This window comes from Scyliorhinus canicula, chromosome 15, assembly GCF_902713615.1.
Source record: "Scyliorhinus canicula chromosome 15, sScyCan1.1, whole genome shotgun sequence".
NCBI lineage: Eukaryota > Metazoa > Chordata > Chondrichthyes > Carcharhiniformes > Scyliorhinidae > Scyliorhinus > Scyliorhinus canicula.
In genome coordinates this window covers 5073562-5100357 of record NC_052160.1, presented here as the reverse complement: position 1 = coordinate 5100357, position 26796 = coordinate 5073562, and the positions used below count along the sequence as shown (strand labels likewise).

General features: G+C 48.3%; 1 protein-coding gene across 2 annotated transcripts; it reads left to right on the top strand.

The window, feature by feature from the left end:
- Positions 1-4555: 4555 nt before the first annotated feature.
- rsl1d1 (ribosomal L1 domain containing 1) lies at positions 4556-23166 on the top strand. 2 transcript variants are annotated; one of them, XM_038820099.1, is made up of 9 exons: positions 4556-4695; positions 6594-6733; positions 6863-6998; positions 9051-9199; positions 11281-11382; positions 12970-13063; positions 15086-15220; positions 17822-18031; positions 22359-23166. In XM_038820099.1, the coding sequence occupies exons 1-9, from the start codon at positions 4672-4674 to the stop codon at positions 22500-22502; spliced, it is 1134 nt and encodes a 377-aa protein (XP_038676027.1). In that variant the 5' UTR covers positions 4556-4671; the 3' UTR covers positions 22503-23166. The 2 variants fall into 2 exon arrangements, with proteins under 2 accessions (XP_038676027.1, XP_038676026.1); XM_038820098.1 differs by lacking the exon at positions 22359-23166 and adding an exon at positions 19515-20033.
- The last annotated feature ends 3630 nt before the right edge of the window (positions 23167-26796 follow it).

Below are 26796 nucleotides of genomic sequence, written 5' to 3'. Positions count from 1 at the left end.
CATAAATACAGTGGTTACACGATCCGGTCAGAAGCTGGGAATTCTGTGGTACCTGATTCCTCGAGGCTTGTCCACTATCTACAAGTGTGAAGGAATACTGTCTACTTACCTAAAGGAGCACAGCTCCACTACACTCAAACTTGACGTCGCCTTGGGCAAAGCAGCCCACCAACTTTAAACATTAAAACTTAAAACATTCTCCTTCCACCACTGACACACAGTGGCAGTGTATGCAAGATGTCAGAGCAACATACAACGCTCTTTGGGACAACTCCTTCAAACACCCCGCCAAACCTTTGACCTCTACCACTTAGAAGGAAAAGAACAGCAGACGCTTGGGAAAACTGCCACACGCCGGATACCCTCCCAAGCCGCACACCAACTTGGATGTGGAACTACATCACCATTCCTAACTTCCTACTACAGTAGCAGCACGGAGAGTCTACCTGCACCAGATGGACTGCAGCAGTGCAAGAAGGTGACTCCACACTACTTTCTCGGACAATTCGGGACGTGCAACAAATACATAGAAAATAGCAGCAGGCTATTCGGCCCTTTCAGCTTGTTCCACTATTCATCCAACTCCCTAATCTGTTCCTGCTTTCCCCCAAATCCTTTGATCTCTAACCCCAAGAACTATAACTCCTCTTTGAAAAGCCTCAACTGCTTTCTGTAATAGGGGATTCCACAGGCTCACTACTCTGGGTGAAGAAATTTCTTCTCTCTGCCCTAAATGTTTTACCCCATATCTACTCCCATTTGGAAGCAAATGGACGTATTAGTGAGAGGCAGCACGGTTTTGTGAAGAGGAGGTTGTATCTCACTAACTTGATAGAGTTTTTTGAAGAGGTCACAAAGATGATTGATGCAGGTAGGGCAGTGGATGTTGTCTATATGGACTTCAGTAAGGCCTTTGACAAGGTCCCTCATGGTAGACTGGTACAAAAGCTGAAGTCACACAGGATCAGGGGTAAGCTGGCAAGGTGGATACAGAACTGGCTAGGTCATAGAAGGCAGAGAGTAGCAATGGAAGGGTGCTTTTCTGATTGGAGGGCTGTGACTAGTGGTGTTCCGCAGGGATCAGTGCTGGGACCTTTGCTGTTCGTAGTATATATAAACGATTAGGAGGAAAATGTAACTGGTCTGATTAGTAAGTTTGCAGACGACACAAAGGTTGGTGGAATTGCGGATAGCAATGAGGACTGTCAGAGGATACAGCAGGATTTAGATTGTTTGGAGACTTGGGCAGCGTGATGACAGATGGAGTTTAGACAGGGTGGATAGTCAGAGACTTTTTCCCAGGGTAGAAGGGTCAATTACCAGGGGACATAGGTTTAAGGTGCGAGGGGCAAGGTTTAGAGGAGATGCACAAGGCAAGTTTTTTTTACACAGAGGGTAGTGGGTGCCTGGAACTCGCTGCCGGAGGAGGTGGTGGAAGCAGGGACGATAGTGACGTTTAAGGGGCATCTTGACAAATACGTGAATAGGATGGGAATAGAGGGATATGGACCCAGGAAGTGTAGAAGGTTTTAATTTATACGGGCAGCATGGTCGGCACAGGCTTGGAGGGCCGAAGGGCCTGGTCCTGAGCTGTACTTTTCTTTGTTCTCAGATTGTGACTCTGGGTTCTGGACTGCCTTTATGTTGGTAACATCCTTTCTGCATCTACCCTCAATCCATAGCCATTCACAGAATCTGCCTTTTTTTTTTCCAAGCAAAGTGGATAACTTCACTTTTATCCACATTATACTGCATCTGCCATGCATTTAGGGTAGCACAATGGTTATCACTGCTGCCTCACTGGGGAGGGCAGCACAGTGGCGCAATGTGTTGGCTCTGCTGCCTCACGGCGCCGAGGTCCCAGGTTCGGTGCCGGCTCTGGGTCACTGTCAGCGTGGAGTTTGCACATTTTCCCCGTGTTTGCATAGGTTTCGTCCCCACAACCCAAAGATGTGCAGGTTAGGTGGATTGATCATGCTAAATTGCCCCTTAATTAACAAAAATGAATTGGGTTTCCTCCAGGTGCTCCGATTTCCTCCCACAGTCCAAAGATGTGGAGTGTAGGTGGATTGGCCATGATAAATTGCCCCTTGGTATCCACAGGTTAGTGGGGTTACTGGGATAAGGCGAGGGAAGGGGCCAAGATGGGGTGCTATTTCAGAGCATTAGTGCAGACTCGCTGGGTCAAATGGGCTCCTGCTGCACTGTAGGTGTTCTTTGATTCATTTCCTCCCTCGTCCAAATCACACGGAAGCATCTCTGCATCCTCCCCACAGCTCACCCTCCCACACAGCCTAGTGTCATCTGCAAATTTGGAGATATTACATTAGTTGCCTCATCTAAATGATGAATATACAGTGTGAATGGCTGTGGTCCTAGCAGTGCCCCATTAGTCACTGCCAGTCACTTGGAAAATGACCAGTTTACTCCTACTTTGTTTGGTGACTGCCAACCAGTTCTCTATCCATCTCAACAAACTACCTCCAATCCCATCTGCTTCAATTTTACCTGTTGGGACCTTGTCAAAAGCCTTCTCAAAGTCTAAATAAACCACAACCAATAGCTCCCCCTCATCAACTCTACCAGTTACTTTCATCGTAGCTAATACCCCCCCATACTAGGTTCCAGCCAGTGTGTCCAGTGCTGACTGCTCCAGTCAGTCTATCCAGAGTTGGCTGCTTCATCCAGTGTGTCCAGTGCTGACCGCTCCGCCCAGTGTATCCAGTGCTGACCGCTCCGCCCAGTGTATCCAGTGCTGACCGCTCCGCCCAGTGTATCCAGTGCTGACCGCTCCGCCCAGTGTATCCAGCGCTGACCGCTCCGTCCAGTGCTGACCGCTCCGCCCAGTGTATCCAGTGCTGACCGCTCCGCCCAGTGTATCCAGTGCTGACCGCTCCGCCCAGTGTATCCAGTGCTGACCGCTCCGCCCAGTGTGTCCAGTGCTGACCGCTCCGCCCAGTGTGTCCAGTGCTGACCGCTCCGCCCAGTGTGTCCAGTGCTGACCGCTCCGCCCAGTGTGTCCAGTGCTGACCGCTCCGCCCAGTGCTGACCGCTCCGCCCAGTGTGTCCAGTGCTGACCACTCCGTCAGTGCTGACCGCTCCATCCAGTGCTGGCCACTCCGCCCAGTGTGTCCAGTGCTGACCGCTCCGCCCAGTGTGTCCAGTGCTGACCGCTCCGCCCAGTGTGTCAGGTGCTGACCGCTCCGTCCAGTGCTGACAGCTCCGTCCAGTGTGTCCAGTGCTGACCGCTCCGTCCAGTGCTGACCGCTCCGTCTAGTGTGTCCAGTGCTGACCGCTCCTTCCAGTGCTGACCGCTCCGCCCAGTGTGTCAGGTGCTGACCGCTCCGTCCAGTGCTGACCGCTCCGCCCAGTGTGTCAGGTGCTGACCGCTCCGTCCAGTGTGTCCAGTGCTGACCGCTCCGCCCAGTGTGTCAGGTGCTGACCGCTCCGTCCAGTGTGTCCAGTGCTGACCGCTCCGCCCAGCGCTGACCGCTCCGCCCAGTGTGTCCAGTGCTGACCACTCCGCCCAGTGCTGACCGCTCCGCCCAGTGCTGACCGCTCTGTCCAGTGTGTCCAGTGCTGACCGCTCCGCCCAGTGTGTCCAGTGCTGACCGCTCCGTCCAGTGCTGATCGCTCCGTCCAGTGTGTCCAGTGCTGACCGCTCCGCCCAGTGCTGACCGCTCCGTCCAGTGTGTCCAGTGCTGACCGCTCCGCCCAGTGTGTCCAGTGCTGACCGCTCCGTCCAGTGCTGATCGCTCCGTCCAGTGTGTTCAGTGCTGACCGCTCCGTCCAGTGTGTCCAGTGCCGACCGCTCCGCCCAGTGTGTCCAGTGCTGACCGCTCCAGCCAATGTGTCCAATGCTGACCGCTCCGCCCAGTGCTGACCGCTCCGCCCAGTGCCGACCGCTCCAGCCTGTGTGTCCAGTGCTGACCGCTCCGCCCAGTGCTGACCGCTCCAGCCTGTGTGTCCAGTGCTGACCGCTCCAGCCTGTGTGTCCAGTGCTGACCGCTCCGCCCAGTGTGTCCGGTGCTGACCGCTCCGCCCAGTGTGTCCAGTGCTGACCGCTCCGCCCAGTGCTGACCGCTCCAGCCAGTGTGTCCAGTGCTGACCGCTCTGCCCAGTGTGCCGTGCTGACCGCTCTGCCCAGTGGTGACCGCTCCAGCCAGTGTGTCCAGTGCTGACCGCTCCGCCCAGTGCTGACCGCTCCAGCCTGTGTGTCCAGTGCTGACCGCTCCAGGCAATGTGTCCAATGCTGACCGCTCCGCCCAGTGCTGACCGCTCCAGCCAGTGTGTCCAGTGCTGACCGCTCCGCCCAGTGCTGACCGCTCCAGCCAGTGTGTCCAGTGCTGACCGCTCCGCCCAGTGCTGACCGCTCCAGCCAGTGTGTCCAGTGCTGACCGCTCTGCCCAGTGCTGACCGCTCCGTCCAGCGCTGACCGCTCCAGCCTGTGTGTCCAGTGCTGACCGCTCCGCCCAGTGCTGACCGCTCCGCCCAGTGCTGACCGCTCCAGCCAGTGTGTCCAGTGCTGACCGCTCCGCCCAGTGCTGACCGCTCCAGCCTGTGTGTCCAGGTGGTGCTGCGCGCGCCCTCGCTGTCTCTGGGTTTGATAAAGTTTGGTTGTTGAAAGTTTGTGCGGCTGCGCAGTCGGGAAAGGCTCACCACGTGGACAAGATGGCAGCGCTGGATTCCGAGCAGGTACCGGAGCGCCGGAGTCGGGAAGCCTGGGGGGAGCGGGGAGGGTCTGGGGGAGCGGGGAGGGGCGGGGGGAGCGGGGAGGGTCGGGGGGAGCGGGGGGTCCGGGGAGCGGGGGTCGGGGGGGTCGGGGGAGCGGGGGTGGGGGGAGCGGGGGTCTGGGGGGAACGGGGAGGGGGGGAGGGGGGGGGGGGGGAGGCGGGGGGCGGGGGGGGAGGGAGGGGGGGGAGCGGGGGGGGGAGGGGGAGGGGAGGGGGGGGGAGGGGGGGGAGGGAGGGGGGAGCGGGGGGGGGAGGGAGGGGGGGGAGCGGGGGGGGGGGAGGGCGGGGGGGGGGGAGGGAGGGGGGGAGGGAGGGGGGGAGGGGGGGGGGGAGGAGGGGGGGAGGGGGGGGGAGGGAGGGGGGGGAGCGGGGGGGGGGGAGGGAGGGGGGGGAGCGGGGGGGGGGGGAGGGAGGGGGGGAGCGGGGGGGGGGGAGGGAGGGGGGGCGGCTGGGGGAGCGGGGGGGGGGGAGTCTCGGGGGGGCTGGGGGAGCGGGGGGGGGGAGTCTCGGGGGGCTGGGGGGAGCGGGGGGGAGTCTGGGGGTGCGGGGGTCTGGGGGGAGCGGGGGGGGTGCGGGGGTCCGGGGGGGGAGGGGGGAGTCTGGGGGTGCGGGTGTCTGGGGGGAGCGGGAGGGGGGAGTCTGGGGGTGCGGGGGTCTGGGGGGAGCGGGGGGGGGGACTGGGGGTGCGGGGGTCTGGGGGGAGCGGGGGGGGGACTGGGGGAGCGGGGGGGGTCTGGGGGAGCGGGGGGGGGACTGGGGGGGAGGGGGGGGTGTCTGGGGGAGGGGGGGTGTGTGGGGGGAGACTGGGGGAGCGGGGGGGGGGACTGGGGGAGGGGGGAGCGGTGGGGGGGACTGGGGGAGAGTGGGGGGGACTGGGGGAGAGTGGGGGGGACTGGGGGAGAGTGGGGGGGGGGGACTGGGGAAGATCCTGGCCACCAGGATAGAGGACTGTGTGCCAGGGGTGATACACGAGGATCAGACAGGATTTGTCAAGGGAAGACAGCTTAACACGAATGTGCGGAGGTTGTTAAATGTCATTATGATGCTGGCGGTTGAGAAGGAGGCGGAGATAGTGGTGGCGCTAGATGCAGAGAAGGCCTTTGATAGAGTTGAGTGGGGGTATCTGTGGGAGGTGCTGGAGAGGTTTGGATTTGGGGAGGGGTTCATTAAAGGGGTGAAGTTGCTTTATGAGGCCCCAATGGCGAGTGTAGCAACTAATGGAAGGAGGTCAGAGTACTTCAGGCTCTACTGTGGGACCAGGCAGGGGTGCCCCCTGTCCCCCTTGCTTTTTGCAATGGCAATTGAACCTCTGTAAATTTGGGAGAAAATGTGAAAAAGGAGGAGAATAAAAATATTTTATAAAGAAACAAAAAATGTATAATATCCACCTGAAATATTAGCCTTATTTATGTTGCAAACCTGTTGAGGACAGAATCTGACATGGTGGGGATGCTGTCTGGTCAAGCAGTCTGTGAAGGTCTCACCATCCATACTTGCATGAAATACGCCCACCTGGACTAATTGTCTGCTTCTGTCTATTAAACATTCGTAGCTTCTGGTGCAGATAGAATAATAGTATAAAAAAGTGATTTTGTTATTGTTGCTAAGTATTAACATGGTGTTGTCTGTTATGCGGGTGTGAAGTGCTGAACTTCATTCAATCCAGAGTCCATCCAAATGCTCTTGGGCTTTGTTTGTGTATTCCGAATTGAAATGCTACGGTGTTGAAAAAGCTGGAGGAAACAGCACTATAATCAGTTCTAATACCTTTCTCATTGCAAGACTTACTGGTGTATTTTATCCCAATGTGAGTGTATACATTTGTGTTGATTTTCCTCCCCACACTCTTCATTTCAACAGGTAGCTAAGGCTGTGAAGGCCCTACAGGCATATGTGAAGAAAAGTAAGAATGACACAAAGCTATTTCTGAATGAAGATGAGAATATTATGCTGAATGTTACAGTATGGAAGATTCCAAATCGGGAACAAACAATAAGAATGTAAGTGAAGCAAATTGAATCTGAATGTACAAACTGTGTTCCATGGCCTGCAGCAAGGGTTTGTAAAGACTCGCGACTGTGGCTGCTTTTGAACTCTGACGCTGAAGGGACCTTCTTTTATTTTCGCAGAACCCTGCCTCACGGAATTCGATCAGAGACCATGGATGTTTGTCTCTTCACTAAAGACGAACCAAACATGACAGCAGATCAGACAGAAAGATTTTACAAAAGGCTGCTCAGCAAGCATGGCGTGAATATAACCCAGGTAGACAAGCTATAGAATTGCATTTAAAACTATGCATTTAAGATCCGTGTGTTTCCTCTCAAATAGTTCGCTATTGAAGTCTTGGAATATGATTCTCAGCAGCGGTAATGTGGATTGGGATTGGTGGCACAGCACACCAGAATTAGTTGCATTCTGCCCACCCCAAACCCTGTTTGTGATTTCTGCCAGGCCATCAGAGAAGGAAAATCAAAACAATTGCCCACTCGATCCGCTTTTGTGCTTGAAGTGAAATGAAAATCGCTTCTTGTCACGAGTAGGCTTCAATTAAGTTACTGTGAAAAGTCCCTAGTTGCCACATTCCGGCACCTGTTCGGGGAGGCTGGTACGGGAATTGAACCATGCTGCTGCCCTGCCTGGGTCTGCTTTAAAAGCCAGCGATTTAGCCCAGTGTGCTAAACCAGTCCCTCCGTATGCAGTTATGCGCACATATCCACATTGTAGAGTTGGAACAATTCTAATTCTGACCATGCCTCACAATGAATCAGTCGTGAATCAGCTTAATATATATAGTCTGTTTTTTCAGCTCCTCAAGATGAGAAATAATGTTTTTCTGTATTTTACCTGTTGTCAGCTCTGAGAACTCTGAGTTGGCTGTGTTATGTTGGATGCTAACTGAAGGAGAGGAAATAGTGGTGTTGAAAGGAAATTGGGTATACCACTTTAAATTGTACAGGTGGGTTATTTCCTCTAAGACATGTGAACAGAAGTAGGCCATTTGGCCCATCGAGTCTGCTGTGCTATTCAGTGAGATCTTGGCTGATCTGTTAAGACAATCCTCAACTACACTCTCCCTCCTTATCACCATAACCTTGATTCCCTTACTGAAACAAAATCTGTCTATTTCAGCTTTGAACTTAGTTAATGACGCAACTTCCCAGCTCACTTGTGGCAAAGAATTTCACGGATTCCCTACCCTTAGAGAAGCAATTTCTCCCTATCTCTGTCCCGAATGGGCGACCTCTTACTCGAAGATTATGCCCACAAGGGGAAACAATCTCTCAGCAGCTCCTGTTAAACCCTGTGAATGCGATATGTCTCAATAAGGTTGTCCCCTCATTCTTCTAAACTCCAATGGGCAGCACGGTAGCACAGTGGTTAGTACAGTTGTTTCACAGCTCCAAGGTCCCAGGTTCGATTCCCAGCTTCGGTCACTGTCTGTGCGGAGTCTGCACGTTCTCCCTGTGTTTGCATGGGTTTCCTCCGGGTGCTCCAGTTTCCTCCCACAGTCTAAAGATGTGCAGGTTAGATGGACTGGCCATGCTAAATTGCCCTTAGTGTCCAAAAAAGTTTAGGTGGGGTTACGGGGATAGGGTGGGGATGGTATGAAGGGTGTGGGCTTGGGTAGGGTGCTCTTTCCAAGGGCCAGTGCAGACTCGATGGGCCGAATGCACTGTAAATTCTATGATTCTATGAATGAGTACAGGCGCAACCTATTCAACCTCTCCTCGTAAGAAAATCCGTCCATACCCGGGATCAACCCAGTGAACCTTCTCTGGACTGCCTCCAATGCCAGGATATCTTAGGTCAGGGGATGAAATCTGTTAACACTATTCCAGGTGTCATCTAACTGGTCAAAGGTAAATGGCAGCATGGTCTGTTTTTAGGCTGAATGGCCTCTTTTTTTTTGTATCTTTGGAAATTGTATTCTGCTCCAACATATTCAAGACCTGAAGAGCTCTCCCATAACTGGGAAAGTTTGTTTTCCACTCTGGGGAAATTCTTCACCTTCTCTGAAAATATAAAATGATGCTGAATTTGTTCAGCTCCCCTTTTTGTTTGTTTTTAAACTTGTGTGTAATTATTCGGGTAAGTTAATCTTTTATTGCTGGGTTGCATTGTAATGGCTCTTTAAGATCATTTTTGTTCAAACACGGCAGCAAATATTGAGTTTGTACATTGATACGGTATGACCTTGTGATGCAGAGAAAGTACAAGAGTTTTGTTTCGGCTCAAATGATTGAGCAGTATACTTCAATTGACACCATCTTTGGCAAAATGCTGCAGAAGTCGATGTCATTTTTATTTTGTTAGATCATCCCATATAAGTCACTGAAGACCGAATACAAACCATTCGAAGCAAAGAGACGTTTGTTGAACAGATTTGATCTGTTCCTGGCTGATGACCGAATAAGACGACTTTTACCCTCTCATTTAGGCAAACATTTTTACAAATCTAAAAAGTAAGTAATCTAAATACATTGTCATGAACTTTTTTTGTTGCTTATACAAACTCTTCAAGGTCAAATCTCATTGTATTTTTTACTTTTCTAATAATCTTATTGCCATATGTAAATAAGTATATAAAATCTAATTTACAGCCGTCTTAACCAACACTCCTGTTTGAGTGGTCTTGACCAAAATCCCATTCCTGAGTAATGAAGTTAGTGAGTTGGGCACCAACTTCAGCGCTAAATCACGCTGCCATCGCAGTAAGATGTACTTTTGGATTTTTAATGAGAACAAGCACTGTTCATTGGATGTACAATTATCCCAGCACACTAAGATGTTATTCCCATGAAAGGAGAAACTAGCACAAAGGAAGGCGGTTGTGGTGGCTAGAGGTCAATTGTCTCAGCCCCAGAACATCAATATTAAGAGTTCCTCGAGTTAGTGCCCTAGGCTCAACCATCTTCAGCTGCTCCATCGAAAATTCCATCAATAGGTTAGAAGTAGAACTGTGCTCCGATGATTACGCATTGTTCAGTATCATTCACACAACTTCTCGGATACTGAAGCGGTCTGGATCCAGCAGCACCTGGACAGTATTCCGGCTTGAGCTGATAAAGGACAAGTACCTGGCAATGACAATCTCCAATAAGACAGAACCTAACCTTCTCCCTTTGACATCAATGGGATTACGATCATTAAATCCCCCACGATCAACAACCTGGAGGTTATCATTGACCAGAAACTGAACTGGACTAGCCATATAAATACCATGGCTACAAGAACAGGTCAGAGGCTGGGCATTCTGCAACAAGTAACTCGCCTCCTGACTCCCCAAAGCCTGTCAACCACCTACAAGGCACAAGTCAGGAGTGTGATAGAATTGCTCCCCATTTGCCTGGCTGAGCTCAGCTCCAACAACACTCAGAAGCTCAACATCATCCAGAACAAAGCAGCCGGCTTGATTGCCACCCAATCCACCACTTTAAAATTCACTCTCTCCACCACTGTCACACAGTGGCAGCAGTTTTTGATCTATGAGGTGCACTACATCAACTCACTAAGACTTCTTCAACAGCACCTTCCCGGCCAATGACCTCTACCACTTAGAAATATAGTGGATGTATGGGAACACCGTCCTAACTAGGAAATATATCCCTGTTCCTGAGTCAAAATTCTAGCAACACTGTGGTTGTACCAGTGACACTCGCACATTCTCCTCCCCACAACAAGATAAAGGAATCAGTTTATGGTGAGTTGGTTGAGGAATAATTATTGGCAAAGTGACTGGGAGATCGCCCCTACATCTTTTTGAGTAGCATCATGTGATCTTTTATATCCAGAGCAGACAAGGGAATAGCTTTTCGCCTGAAATACAGCACCTCTTAGAGTGTAACAATCCATCGGTATCACATTGAAGTGTCAGTCTAGATTGTTCACTGAAGTGAGGGTTGTGTTAGATTCCGAGGTAATACTGCTACCACAAAGCCAAGTCTGCCTCAATTACGTGCTCATTGTGTATTGAAGTTGGAACCAGATAAGGGGCTGAAATTGAAATGCCCCTGGCGGGTGTGTTACCCACAGCCGTGGCCCCCCCACCTTCCTGCTCACACCCGCCGCCTGGAGTGGATTGCCCCCACACTGACATGGTTTCTGGAGAGGTGTGCCCACCCCATAATGTGTCCACTCTTCCAGGTTCAGGGTGATAATACTTGTCACCTTGGTTATATGGGCAGCCGCACAGGTAAATGTGGCAAAGGGAAAAACCTCATCCTAAATTCAGATAATAAATGTAAATGCCACAGTCCCAGAGGACCATAGGCAGCTTTTGAGAGCGCTGACTGCTGGTGATTTAATGCGAGGGTCACCACACCTCCGGCGAGGGTAAACTTCGAGGAGGAGGGACCATCATAATTAACCTCGGCCAATGCAGGAATTGAACGCCATGCTGTTGCCGTCGCTCCACATCCCAAACAAGCCGTCCAATCAACTGAGCCAACCAACTCCCCCACCCCCCTCAGTTTTGAGCGGTGCAGCATTATAATTCTTGAAAGCATTCTGTTCATAATCTGCTCATTTTCTTTTCTGATTCCAGAGTACCTCTGTCAGTAAACCTGGCATCAAAGAATCTTGCAAAAGATCTGAACCAAAGAATCCAGGGTACGATCCTTCCTGTCAACAAAAAGGGCAGCTGTTAGTGAGTATTGAGGTGTACGACTCCTCCATAAAACTAGCTCGGACAGTATCTGTCTTCGCTGCACAGCATGCTTAATCACCAGTCTGTTTGAATGTCAATGCTTTTATCTCTACAGTGAACAAAGTAACCAGCTGACCTTGTCATCAACATGTGCTCTGTTCCACTTGCCAGCAATGTAAAATCAGTCCCTTGAAACAAAATGTTAATGAACAGAGCAGGGTGCTTACCCGTTGAAATTCCAGCTTTAGGACCAGTGGTTAGGTGGATAGAGAGCTGCTGGACTTGGGGGAAATGTGTCAGCTTTAACATTTGTGGAAAGCAAGTTTTAAGGGAGAAACTGACTAGGGAAACCTTTGAGGCAATCTGCTTGTCAAAGTCATTATGTGACTGTTGCAACGGTAAACTATCCTTCTCGAACTGTGTGCAGCTTTTGACACTTGACCATTCTGTCCCCCTCCAGCGCCTACACTGTCATCCAGCTGGATGGGCAGATTGTCCTCCGGCGCCTATCCCAGCTGGATGGGCACATTATCCTCCTCCAGTGCCTCTTCACTGTCATCCAGCTGGATGGGACTGCACTGGGGCAGCACGGTAGCACAATGGTTAGCACTGTTGCTTCACAGCTCAAGGGTCCCAGGTTCGATTCCAGGCTTGGGTCACTGTCTGTGTGGAGTCTGCACATTCTCCCCGTGTCTGCGTGGGTTTCCTCCAGGTGCTCCGGTTTCCTCCCACAAGTCCCGAAAGACGTGCTGTTAGGTAATTTGGACACTCTGAAATCTCCCTCTGCGTACCCAAACAGGTGCTGGAATGTGGCGACTGGGGGCTTTTCACAGTAACTTCACTGCAGTATTAATGTAAGCCTACTTGTGACAATAAAGATAATTATTATACTTTGTTTGGCTTCATTCTTAATCGTCGCCAGAGTATCACCTTGAAATAGTTTCTTTTAACTTCCGGGGGCAGCACGGTAGCATTGTGATTGGCACAATTGCTTCACAGCTCCAGGGTCCCAGGTTCGATTCGCAGCTTGGGTCACTGTCTGTGGAGTCTGCATATTCTCCCCGTGTCTGCGTGGGTTTCCTCCAGGTGCTCCGGTTTCCTCCCACAGTCCAAAGATGTGCAGGTTGGGTGGATTGGCCGTGCTAAATTGCCCTTAGTGTCCAAAATTGCCCTTAGTGTTGGGTGGGGTTACTGGGTTATGGGGATAGGTGGAGGTGTGGACTTTAGGTAGCGTGCTCTTTTCAAGAGCTGACACGCTCCCATAACTTCACTATCCTGGGACAACTTCTCTGGACTTTGTTGCTTTCTTCCGGTCAACATCAGGCCCTGGTTTCCTGGAAATTTAAGCAGATTATGGATGTTGAGTGAATTACCTGATGGTAATTTCAGAAACGCCAATTGCTCGTTATTGGTTCTCTGTCAATTCACAAAACTGTAAAATCTAAATTGTCTGACACGGAGGTTTATTGTTAAGTAGCTAGAGGGGATATGGAGTTTGTGGTTATACTAGAAGATGTCATTATTTGTTTTCCTTCATTTGAAAGATACATGTGTGGTGCAATTTCCCGACATGTTTTCCTTTTTTAGTGCTTCCCGTGTAGCGCATACAGGAATGAAGATGGAGGAAGCAGTGGAAAATGTTACTGCCGCTGTTCGTGTTATTGCCGAAAAGTTGCCCACGGTATGTAAAAAAAAAAAACTACCATTGGGGAATATAGACAACAATCTATACATGTGCCTTCCCACTTTGCACTGTATGAACTTCACACCCTGCATGATTTTCACTTATTACTTCAGTTGTCACCTTCTGTTCTTTTTTGTCCTTCCTCCAACTCCCACCCTTTGCGGCAACGTGCAGTTTTCTTTTGTTTGTTCCCTTAATGTAGGGTATCTACATTGTTACAAGTGACCAACGGTTGTACTGTAATTTAAAGAAAGGTTTTCAGTTCAATGGTGCGACAGGATTAAGGAGAATCCCAAGGCAATTTTATGCGTATATGAGGAACAATAGGGTAGCTGAAGAGATTGATCCACACCCAAGTGTCCTGTCGCTGTGTTTGTTGCACCACTGACTAAGTCAAAAACCCAATTATCTGCTGGTTGCCCTTTCTGGTTAGCAAACTCCCATCTCCACACCAGTGTTGTCACAGCCCAGTTCATAGTTTTACCTCTTATCTGAACCCTGCCTCCCGAACAGCCTCAAGTCAGGATCATTTCTCAGAAGTCTAATAACCTTATAGCCAGGAATTCCAATTAATCTTTGCAACACCATCTTTGTTTCAATTCATAAATGTGTGATTACTATTTCCTTTTACAGTTGCTTTGCAAGACATAGGGAAGGAGTGTAAGAATCCGAAAAGTCAGTAATGCTCTTCACTGTTACAACTTTTGGAACAAATATCACTAAAGCTGAAAGAATAAAGGGTGCTACTGGTGCTAGCGGAAGGAGAAGCTTTTAATTTTGGCAAGCATGTGTCTGTCTGTATTCTACACATCCAATTGATCATACAGCACAGCGCAATGCAAAATAAAGCTGTTTCTGCATAGCTTGAATGGGTCTTAGACCGTATCGCAGAAGGCCAACTTGATTTGCATCAGTGTGAATTCTGCTTTCCCCTTTGGCAGTAGGCAGTGGGAATTTGTACAAATTCTAGAATTTATATTACAAAATATATTTATGTCCAATATGTGTGGAAGTGTTCAGTTAGCCTCGAGGGCAATTGAGAATTGCCAGTGATGTTCATATCCCACGTGCCAAGGAGTTATTTTTAAAAATACAACGATGAAAAGAGTTTTTAATAATAATTTTTATTAGTGTCACAAGTAGGCCTACATTAACACTGCAATGAAGTTACTGTGCAAAGCCCCTCGTCGCCACATTCCGGCGCCTGTTCGGGTACACCGAGGGAGAATTCAGAATGTCCAATTCACCTAACAGCGCATCTTTCGGGACTTGTGGGAGGAAACCGGAGCACCCGGAGGAAACCCACGCAGACACAGGGAGAACGTGCAGACTGCACAGACAATGACCCAAGCTGAGAATCAAACCTGACGCTGTGAGGCTAACCGCTCTGCTACCGTGTTTATCGAATCCCTGTCATGGATTTGTTGTTCAATTCCAGAGTCCAAAAAGCGCACCCGCCCACTGTCCCATCTTGTCCCAAACATTTGGGAGATTTTTTCAAAAGCAATTTAAGTTTCGGCTTTTAAGATTTATTTTACATTTAATGGAAAATAGATTTGAATGGTCATGGATTAATGGCTAATTAAGGAAAATATAGCAGAAAGAAACTCTCGGGTTATGATGAGAGCAGTTGAAGGTTATTGACATTTTCAAGTGTTGAAAACAGATAATTAGGCTTTTGAAGATGAATTTCAAACACAGGATTTGTGGGTTTTTGAGCTTGTTTTCACCAGGCACCATTTGGTTTAGGAGAACTTCTATAACTCCAGGATAATGCTCCTGTTTTATTGTACTACCAACCCTATTACCTTTACGATTAAAATTTGTGAATGTGATTCCAAATGGTGCATTTGTGAACTTGTTAACTGGAAAGTGCACAGAAAAATATGGGAAATATATCTTATGTAACATTTGGGGAAAATCTTATTTATCTTCCCGTGAGTGGGATATGCTGCAAATGTAGTAAAATTGTGTCGAAATTATTTCTCCTGCTTATACCAATGTTCTTTCTGGTAACAGCAATGGAAAAATGTGAAAATTCTTCACTTGAAAACGACCACTTCTGTTGCTCTTCCCATTTATGCATCTGGTATGCAGAATCTTCAAGAGTTAGAGGGAAGTCTTCCGAAGGCTCCCAAGAAACAGCACAAAACAGTAAGTCAATAATTTTTATATAAAATTTAAAAATAGAACAAGTACACACTGTAGTAAAAAAACCAAGAGTTTGCTATGATCGCACATCTTCAACAGAGACAAATGTCCTGGGGAGGGTTCCAAATCAACAAAGAGAAGACTTTCATTGGTATAGTGCCTTTTTTGACCGTGATCCTTCCCACAGTTTAAATGCCAATCAAATCACATTTGTATGAAAATTTTACAGCAAATTTGCGCACACACCCACAGGCTGAGGGATAAATAGTGGCCAAGACGCTGGAAGATCTCCCCTTCAATTGTTGGCAGAGGGTGTTTATGCAAACCTGATGGGGTAGGTGGGACCTCCGTTTAATATGTCATCTGAAAGGTGACATCTCTGACAGTGAAACTTTTCCTTGCTGGTTGTACTTGTCAGCCTAGGTTACGTGCTTGTGGATTTTGGTGGCAGGTGGGCTGTGGTAGAGAAAAGCATAAGTATGGATATGGAGCGGAATAGATACCAAGGCGAGGAACAGTGAAGGAGATGGAATTAGTGGCGAAGGTATGGAGTTTGTAACAGGATCGTTTTGGTCTTCCTAATATTTAGTAGGAAGGAATAGTGCTGCTAGATAAACAGCTCGCGGTGGTGCAGCAGTAGAGTTGATGCCCAGCTGTATCTCACCTTCTCTCTTGACCCCACCTTTATTGCTTGTCCACCATCCTGTACTGGGTGAGCAGAAATTTCCTCCATCCAGATCTTTTTTTGAAATGTGAAATTTGAAACCTAAACAGATCAGACGAGATCTTATTGAATAGAAAGCAGGCTTGAGGGGCCAAATGGCCTACTTTTTCTATTTTGTACGTTCACATTGGATAGACTGGAGCCATTGTCTTTTGTCCCCACCACAAACTCCATGCCTTTAGCTGTCCCTCCCTCTGGCAATTGCCTGAGGCTGAACCACGCTGCTCTGAAGCCTGGTGTTGTATTTGACCCGGGAGTGAGCTTCTGGCGTCCATCATTAAGACCACTTATTTTCACCTCTGACCACCCAACTCCACCACTGTCTCAGTTTATCTGCTGCTGAACCCCTCACCTACGCCTTGGTTACCTCCTAGATTTTACTATTCCAGTGTACTCTTGACCAGACCCCCATCTTCCACCATTCCAACTTGTCCATCAAGCTGCGTCACACTTGGAAACTCCCAGTGCCTTAATGATGAGGCAGGAAAGGAAAGAAAAGGAGAAAAAGTCTTCAGTCCTGATCGCACGACCTTGTCGGATGCCCTTCATCGGTCTCTCTCTCTCTCTCTCTCTTCCCCCCCCCCCCCCCCCCCCCCCCCCCCCCCCCCCCCCGTGTCCAGAGGGTTGTAAACATGAAGGCCCATGGCAGAAACTCTCAACTCCGAGTGGATATTTTTCAATCAAGGGACAGCCAATGAGTTCTGTGCGTTCGATATTCCCCTCGTAATCTCCCTGCGCCTCCACCATCTCCTTTTCTAAAATTCTCCTCAAAACCCATCTCTTTTACCAAGCTTTTTAGTCGGCTCTTCAATGTTTCTTTTTTAGTCTTGGCATCCATTTTCTGGGGATGGGTTTTGCCTCTTGCATCTTCCTATGTTAAAAGTGCCCCATAAAGGGGTGGCACAGTGGTTAACACTGCTGCCTCACGGTGCCTGCGTGGGACTCACCCCCACAACCCAAAGATGTGCAGGGTAGGTGGATCGGCCACGCTAAATTGCCCCCTAATTGGAAACAAAAATGAACTGGGTACTTTAAATTATCGATGTTAGTAATGGTTTTAAAATTATCTGTGGAAAGGAAGAAAGATCTTGGCAAGCGTAAACTGAATGGAAAATAAACAGAATGGCTGCAAAGGAAGATTTTCTCTTTGCTGTAAAAACCTCTGGATTATTGTTTTTAAGGATATAATTCACATGCACCCACTATCTGAAGGTATTGTGGTTGGAAAGACTCAATCTCTGTAAAACAGATAACATGGATAAGTGTGAGATTATCCACTTTGGTAGGAAAAACAGAATGGCAGAATATTATTTAAACGGTGATAGATTTGGAAATGTTGTTGATGTACAAAAGGATCTGGGTGTCCTTGTGTACCAGTCACTGAAAGCAGGTGCGGCGAGCTATTAAGAAGGCTATGTGGACCTTTGTTTGCAAGAGGGTTTGAGTACAGGAGCCAGGATGTCTTACTGCAGTTATATACAGGGCCTTGGTGAGATCACACCTGGAGTATTTTGTGCAGTTTTGGTCTCCTTACCGAAGAAAAAATGTACTTGTAGTGGGAGTGCAGTGAAGGTTCTTCAGGCTGATTCCTGAGATGGCAGGATTGTCATATGCGAGACAGGGTCGACGAGGCTCGTATTCACTGGAGTTTACTTTAGTACAGGGCAGCAAAGCTGCAATTTTGTGTCTGAGGTTCCCTCTGAGAAATTGAACCATCTTCAACTAACAAGAAATCATGAAGCTGTCTTGAAGAGCAATAAAATAAGGAGAAATGTAACTTATCTCATGCCGCATTTGTACATGGGAAATGTTCACCTTACAAGATAGTGAAAGGTTTCACGTGTTTTAAAATGCAACTACATCTTGATTTGCTTTCTCAGAAAAAACAGAAGAAAGCAACAAAAGTTGTGAATTCCGGGACGGCAACAGAAGTGCCATCGTCGGCCGAGGCCACGAGTGTTCTTGTTGAGGCAGTCAAGAAGGCAAAAAAAACGAAGCCTTCTGTTGCCAATAAGCAAGCCGCAGAAGAAGAAATACCACAGCTAGTTCCCATTGAAAATCAAAGACCCACAAAGAAGGCAAAATTGCAAGTAAGTTCTATGGTTAACCTGGTTCTTTTTTCTGATTTTCTTTGCCCCATGGTGAAATCTGCTCCTTTCATGACCTGACGTCCTTGTGTGTGTGAGTAGCATCAAGGATTAGTGGGCAGGCCCAGTCTGAACAGCCCTGGTTCCACAACCCAGCCATGCCCCTTTTGAGATCTGCTGACACAGGATGGACGGATCAAACCTGGAAACATCACCAGGTGATGCATTTACCAGTGCAAATCACTACTCTTTCTTCCCACAAACATTTTCAAGTCACATACCTATTTTGATCATCTCTTTTTTTTATTTTGAACTGCCAACTTCAAGTCATAAAAGCAAAATACGTACTCTAGAATCTGAAACACAAGCTGGAAAAACTCAGGCAACATCTGGAGAGAGGAAGTTAATTTTTTGAGTCCGTATGACTCTTCAGAGTTTTTTAAATTTAGAGTACCCAATTGTTTTCCAATTAAGGGGCAATTTAGCGTGGCCAATCCACCTTCCCTGCACATCTTAGGGTTGTGGGGGCGAAACACACGCAGACACGGGGAGAATGTGCAAACTCCACACGGACAGTGACCCAGAGCCGGGATCGAACCTGGGACCTCTGCGGCGTGAGACAGCAATGCTACCCATTGCGCCACCATGCTGCCCTTACTCTTCAGATTTAAAGAGTGGGAGAAATATCTTAAAGTTAAAACATGTATCATTTTGGGGGACGGGACCCTTTTTCACTGTATTTTTTTCTGCTAAACAAAGAAACTTCTCAATCTCGAGGTGTATTCACGTATTGGGCTCTGTCAGAGGCACCAGGGTACAGAAAGAGGCCATTCAGCCCAGTTGACCATTCAGGCTGCCAGTACAGCAGTCCAGTCAGTCCTGTTGCCCTGCTCTATCTAGGTAGCCCTGCAAGTTGTTTTTCCCTGGATGCCTATCGAATCTCCTTCAGCAATCATTGAGCAACACCCTTGTGGGCAAAATCTGCAAAAATAACAAATTCTCAACTTCCCCAGTTCCGAGTGCTCCTTAAGTTCCAAAAAATGTATATTTAAAAATTATAATGGTGTTGTCTTGGGTTTCTAACTCATCGGCACTAAATATAGCAGAGGATTTGGCTGTCCTGCTGTACTTTGAAAGGTTGCAGAAGATTTATGACTTTCTGCAGTTTTTAAATCGTCTGATGCATGTAAAATGCACTTTGCTCACTTGACTGTTTACGATTGGCAGAGGCCTGGAGAATTCTTAGCTGAGATGATACCCATGATGAAGAGTAGAAAATTGGAAGCATTTTAATTGTTCTTCCTTAAAAGAGCATTTGTTTTTTTTGTCCAACAGACACTTAACAGTGGAACTTTATTCATGTAAAGTGAGCGATTCACCATTTATGGAACTCTCACAAAATTGGTCAGATAATGTATTTTAATTTACTTCAGATTGTATTTATTAGATATCTATAAGTATTTTTGATTTTTTTTTGGCTGAGCAGCGATTAAATGGGAAAAAGGACATTACACCAAAGGCAGGTGGTGGGAATGTGACTCCCCTGGCTGAGAAACCGCAACAAAATCCAGAAAGTCAAGGGTTGCAAACCCCAGCCACACAAGGGAAACGCCTTCAGACACCAAAACGGGGAGCGGGAAAAAAAGGTTCCTCATTCGAGAGGAGTGCACAGAAGAAAACTGCTCAAAAGCCTCAGCAAAAGTCAATCGGGGCCCCCAAACCAGAGAAACTTGTAAAGTCGGCAGCGAAAACTCCCAAACAGAAACAAAAGCGAAAGATTCCGCAGTCTGCGTGAACTCTGCCCGAGGCTTTTTAAACAACGTTCATCTCTTGTTCAAAAACTGGCAGTAAATTCTTTGCCACTCTCAAGTGGTTTGTCAAATACACATTGTTTTTACTACATTTGTTTAAATAGATATGACATTGTTTAATAATTTAAATGAGATCTTTTGTTGATCACTGTAGTAACAGCTTTTTAATAAAAAATCTCTTGTCCTCGGCTGAATGGATATCGTCACCAGTGCATCAATCATTAACCCAGCCATATCACTGATCCAGGATTCCAGGCTCTCTCGCCTCCTGTACTCCCGGCTCCGAAGCCTCCCCATAAATAGCGAGCCCCCAGCCCGGTTCCACCCTGGAACCAACCACCCCGGATAAGGTCCCCGCCACCTCCTTCCAGCGCCGGACAAGCCCAAAACATGTGGGTGTGATTCGCTGGGCTTCCCAAACACCTCCCACGCCTGTCCTCACCCCCAAAGAACCGGAACAGCCTGGTCCCAGTCATATGCGCCCTGTGCAGCACCTTTAGCTGAATTAAACTAAGCCGTGCGCAAGAAGAGGAAGAATTCACCCACATCCCCTCGTCAATCGCCTCCCCCAGCTCCTCCTCTCACTTCGCTTTCAGCTCCTCCACCGAGGCCTCTTCACCCTCCTGCATCACCTGATAAATTGCCGAGTTCCTGCCCTCACCGACCCACGTCCCCGAGAGCACCCTATCCTGAACCCCCCTTGGCGGCAATAGCGGAAACTCCGCCACCTGCCGCCTAACAAACACCCTAATTGTATATACCTGAAAGTATTCCCTGGGGGGAGACCTCACTTCCCCTCCAACTCCTCTAGGGTCGCAAACTTCCCGAGGAAGAGGTCCCCCATCCGCCTGATACCTGCCTTATGCCAGCTCAAAAACCCCCCATCTATCCTCCTTGGTACAAACCGGTGGTTCCCCCGTATCGGGGACCAAACTGAGGCCTTCGTTTCCCCCCTATGTCGCCTCCATTGACCCCACATTTTGAGGGTAGCTACCACTACCGGACTCGTAGAGTACCTTGCCGGGGGTAGTGGCAGCGGGGCCATCACCAATGACTCCAAACTCGTGCCCACACAGCACGCTGCCTCCATCCTCTTCCATGCGGCTCCCTCCCCCTCCATCACCCACCTACGAATCATTGCCACATTCGCGGCCCAGTAATACCCACACAGGTTGGCAATGCCAACCCACCCACCTCCCTGCCTCGCTCCAAGAATACCCTCCTCATTCTCGGGGTCTTCTGTGCCCACACAAACCCCAAATACTCCTAGTAATCCTCCTAAAGAAAGCCTGCGGAATCATGATGGGTAGACACTGGAAGAGAAACAAAAACCTCGGGAGCACCATCATCTTAACCAACTGGACCCTGCCCGCTAGGGAGAATAACTGCACATCCCACCACCTAAACTCCTCCTCTATCTGCTCCACCAGCCTCGTAAAGTTTAACCTATGCAGGGCCCCCCAGCTCCTGGCTATCTGGACTCTCAAATATCTGAAGGTCCTCTCTGCCCTCTTCAGCTAAAGCTCCCCTATCTCTTTCTCCTGGTCCCCCATATGCACCACAAACAAGTCACTCTTCCCCACGTTGAGCTTATAGCCTGAGAAGTCACTGAACTCCCCCAGGATCCTCATCACCTCTGGCATCCCCCCCCCCCCCCCGCCAGATCCGCAATGTACAGCAGTAAATCGTCCGCGTACGACAGCCGATGCTCCTACCTCCCCCGCACAATCCCCCTCCAGTTCTTCGAATCCCTCAGCGCCATGGCGAAGAGCAGGGGAGACAAGGGGCACCCCTGCCTTGTTCCCCGGGACAGCTGAAAGTCCTCTGACCTCCTCCCATTCGTCACCACGCTCACCACCGGGGCACTATACAACAGCCTCACCCAACTAATGAATCCCTCACCAAACGCAAATCTCCTCAACACCTCCCACAGGTAGCTCCACTCCACCCTATCAAAAGCTTTCTCCGCATCCATCGATGCCACTATTTCTACCTCCCCGTCCACCGCCGACATCATTATGACATTAAGAAGCCGCCGCACGTTGACATTCAGCTCCCCTTCACAAAACCCGTTTGGTCCTCATGAATGACCTGCGGGACTACATCCTCCACCCTCCTGGCCAGTATTTTGGCCAGCAGCTTCGCGTCCACATTGAGGAGCGAGATCGGCCTGTAAGACCCACACTGGAGGGGGTCCTTATCCCGCTTCAAGATCAGAGAAATTAGTGCTCTGGACATCGTTGGGGCAAAGCCCCCCCCTCGCCTCTTTCAGGGTCCTCACTAACAGCGGGCCTAGCAGGTCTGAGAGCTTTTTGTAAAACTCCACTGAGAACCCGTCAGGCCCCGTTGCCTTCCCTGACTGCATACTCCATCAGTGCATCAATCATTGGAATTGGGGAACAGAGTGCCAAGTTTAACAGATTCAGAACTATATACTAATATGCGCAGCAATAAGAATAATGAGTAATCTGAGTTAACATGTTCTTCATTTTAATTCTCCACCATGAACCATCCACCAGTTTCTAGCCAGAGGACTGGACATTGACCTGTTTCTGGGCCTGGGGCTGGATGACGGGTACTTGGTTGCAAAAGAAAAATACTCCAGGTGCTGGAAATCTGAAATAAGAATAAACAGGTCTGGCAGCGTCTGTGGAGATGAATAGAGTTATGGTTAACTATAGTCATCATGACCTGAAACATTAACTCTTGTTTCTTTCAACAAATGCTTACTGCTTTTTTTGGCTTCGCTTTGTCTGTGATTTTGTTTTTTATCCCCTTTTTTCCCTGTGAAAGAATTACTCACATCAACTTTGGCATGCTTACTGATGACTCGGCAATGGCAGGTACTCGGGAGTGTGAACCTGTGTCCATTACATAGAATTAATTTTAGCAGCAATTAAAATGGATGGAACAAAATTTTATACTGACGGCAAAGTCGGGAAGCTATTCCCTCCTTTCAATTTTAACATCACCTGTGACCCATTGGAACTCAATAACGACACCTTAGCAGAAGCGTTTCTGTCAATGCATCCGTGTGGGAGGCCAAATAGAGACGGCAGACTGTTAAACTTTAATGATGTCTTTGCTACTGTCTCGGGGAAAATCTATTGCAGCATTTGTATTCCGTTTCTGAGTTTGTTCCAGTGCTGTTATCTGTGCCCATATATGTGCTGAAATTGGCTCTTCCTCGTTTCTGCTTGCCCTACGTGAAACATTTTTCAGGAGAACATTCATTTGAAATGTAAGCTACAGTTGTCCTTTGTTTATTAACAGTATATTAGGCTTCCAGAAATGAAATAAAACATTCTGTCCAATTGTCGCTTCATATTTACAGGTGTATGTTTTGTGTCATTTTTGATTTGTGCGAGACACTCTGGTGTCGATACGTAGGGGGACGCTCTCGCGGCGTCTTTCTCATGGTGGGTATCAAACTGCTTCAAAGGAGTTTTTATTAAATTCATAATCATGCTCTGTGGGCGTCACTGGCTAGGTCAGTATTTATTGCCCATCCCTATTTGCCTTGGAGGGGGCATTATTAGAGTCAACCACATTGCTGTGGGTCTGGAGTCTCATATCGACTAGGTCAGGAGGGCGGCATGTGGCGTAGTGGTTAGCACTGGGACTGCAGCACTGAGGACCCGGGTTCGAATCCCGGCTCTGGGTCACTGTCCGTGTGGAGTTTGACCCCCACAACCCAAAGATGTGCAGGTTAGATGGATTGGCCGTGCTAAATTGCCCCTTAATTGGAAAAGAATAATTGGGTACACTGGTAAGGACATCCGATTTCCTTCCCTAAAGCAGTGTTCTTCAAACTTTTTTTCCGGGGACCCGTTTTTACCAACCGGCAAACCTTCGGGACCCACGCCGGCCAACCTTTGCGACCCACGCCGACCGATCTGCGCGACCCACCATTTTCTCTTACCTTGTTTGCTGCTGACAAAAATGGAGGAAATGGTTTTGGGTCCCTTTGGCCCTCGTATGGGTTTTTACAGCAATGGTTTCATGGTCATCATTAGACTTAAATTCCAGATTTTTATTGAGTTCGCATTATACCATCAGCTGTGGTGGGATTCAAATCCATCTCCCCAGAGCATTACCCTGGGTCTCTGGATTACTAGTCAAGTAATAATACCACTAAACCATTGCCTCTATAAAGTCAGTAAAGCCAGATCATACAGCATTGATCGTGGTGCTGCATGTGACAACGACTGGTGGACCTGAGAACACATGCTAAAACTGGGGTAGCTCTTCCACAGTCATAATCATGCTCCCAAAATCATACCTTTCAGACAATGTCCTAGACTGACTCATTATCCAGAATAGGTGATGGCACAGTTACATGCAGTTGGGAAGGAGTGGCCCTGAGAGTCCTTAACATGACTCCTGATCCCCATGAAGTCTTATGGCATCAAGTCAATCATTGGCACAGGAATCTCTAGCTATCCACCACCCACAGCTATGAGTTACTGCTTCTCTATATTGAACACCAGGGCACAAAATGTACTGTCGGTGGGAGGTTTAAATGTACATTGCTAAAGAATGGTTCGGTAATACAGATGCTGGCTGAGACTGAAAGACATAGCTGAAATGGGATGTGGACCAGGTGGTGAAGAGAACGAATACAAGGGAAGAACCAATTTGACTTCATCCTGCCCTGCTGATTAACCTAACCACGATTGGTAGGAGTGATCACCACATGGTTCTGGGGGTAAAGTCCTATTTTCACTCCCGAGAACATCAACCAGGGTTCTGTGGCACTGCCACTGGGCTCAATGGGATAGATTCAGAACTGATGTTCTCAAAACTGCTGTGCTGTGGGCCATCTGCTGCAGCAGAATTATAATCCATATAACCTGTAACCTCGTGGACCACTGTATCCTTCATGCTACCATTACCATCAAACCAGGGAACTAACCCTGGATCAATGAGCAGTGTCACAGCAAGTGCATATCTACATTCGGGTGCCAAACTAGGGAAGCCACAACGTCATGCATCTTAAACAGTAAAACCTGAGTGATAGAAACAACGCGGGGATCAGAAATCCAACAGGAAAAATAAAAACTACAGTCCTGCTACATCCAGATGTGAATGGTGGTGGAAACATCAATAAAGTGAAGGCTCAGTGAACTTTCCCATTGATGACAGAATTTAGTACATAAATGCAACGTTATTTTGCAATCATCAGCCAGAACAGCAGAGTTGAAAATCCATCTTGGCCTCCTCTTCCTGAGGTTGCAATCATCCTTAGCTGTCAGTCTTCAGCCAATTAGATTAGCTCCCCATGATTTCAAAAAAAGATAGGATCCATTAGACGCAGCTACAGCTATGGCCCTGACAACATCCCAGCTTTGGTGCTGAAACAAAATGTGTTCCAGCACAAGACATTCACCTAGCCAAGCTATTCCAGTACAGCTACAACTTTGGCATCTGCCCTACAATGCATAAATTGCTCAGGTATGTCCTGTCAATTGAGGCTTTCAATACGGAAGTGGATCATTATCTTAAAAGGAATAAATTGCAGGATTCTGGGGGAAAACAGGCACGAGGCGAATGGCCTCTTCAAAATGCCAGCACAGATTGATCATTCTATGATCAACCAGGCTAAGAAGCAACACTTTATCCTGCTTATACATACACGGTTTGGGTGGAGCCAGAGTGATGTGCCTCCGGTCATTATTACAGCCTTGGTCCAAACATGGACAAAGCTGAATTCCAAAGATGATGTGACATTGAGGTAGCATTATACAGAGTTTGACATCAATAAGCTTTGGTAAAACAAGCCAATGGGATCGGAGAATGCTCTTCACCGGCTGGAGTTGTATCTATTGCAAAGAAAGGCAGTTGTGTTTGTTGGAAGCCAATCATCTCAGCCCCAGGACGTCTCTGCAGAGGTTCTTCAGGGAGTGCGCTCGCCAAAGATTGTACAGCATTGACTTCCATTTGCAACTCCTCAGATAAAGAAGCAGTCAGTGCCCGCTAGCAGCAAGACCTAGGCTACGAAGTGGTAAGTAACAATAATGTCACAAGTGCCAGTTATTAACTATTTCCAACAAGAGAGGGTGGAGGTACCTCCCTTTGATATTTACCGACATTGCCGTTGCTGAATCCCTCACCATCAACATCCAGGGGGTTACCACTGATCAGAAATGTAAATGGACCAGTTATACAAATACCATGGCTACAAGAGCAAGCCAGAAGCTGGGTATTCTGCCCAGCAACTCACCCCCTGCCTCTCCGAAGCCTGTCCACCATCCACAAGGCATAAGTCAGAGGTTTGATGGAATATTCTCCAATTGCCTGGATGAATGTATCTAACAACATTCAAGAAGCTTGACACCATCCCAGACAAAACAACCCGCCTGATGGGCACTCCATCCACCACCTTACCACACCCTCCAAGGTGGCTGCAGTTTGTACCGTCTACGGGATGCACTGCAGTAACCCACAAGGATTCTTCAACAGCACCTTCCAAACCAGCAAGCTCTACTGTCGAGACGAACTAGGCAGCGAGTGCATTGAAACATCACCACCTGCAAGTTGTCCTCCAGGTCAAACATCATCCTGACTTGAAAATGTATCTCTGCTACATAATCATTGCTGGATCAAAATCCTAGAACTACCTAACAGACTGCAGCTGTTCAAGATGGAGGTGCACAACCACTTTCTCAAGGGATGGGTAATAAAACCAAAAGATATAGATCCAGAATTAGGCCATTCAGGCCATCGAGTCTTCTCCACCATTCGATCATGGTTGGTATGTTCCTCATCCCCATTCTCCTGCCTTCTCACCATAACCACTGATCCCCTTATTAATCAAGATCACCAGATTTGTGTTTGAGGTGCTGTTACCTACAGGGCTACAGACCAAGAAATGGAAGGTGGAATTAGACAGCATAATTCTTTCTTCAAAGATAAAAACTAGGAGCAGGAGTGGCCCATTTAGCCTGCTCCACCATT

Coding starts and splice junctions, on each gene's coding strand:
- rsl1d1 (XM_038820098.1), top strand. CDS start 4,672: ATGGCAGCGCTGGATTCCGAGCAG. Junction 11,383..12,969: donor AACAAAAAGGGCAGCTGTTA/GTGAGTATTGAG, acceptor TTCCTTTTTTAG/TGCTTCCCGTGTAGCGCATA. Junction 18,032..19,514: donor CAAAGAAGGCAAAATTGCAA/GTAAGTTCTATG, acceptor TTGGCTGAGCAG/CGATTAAATGGGAAAAAGGA.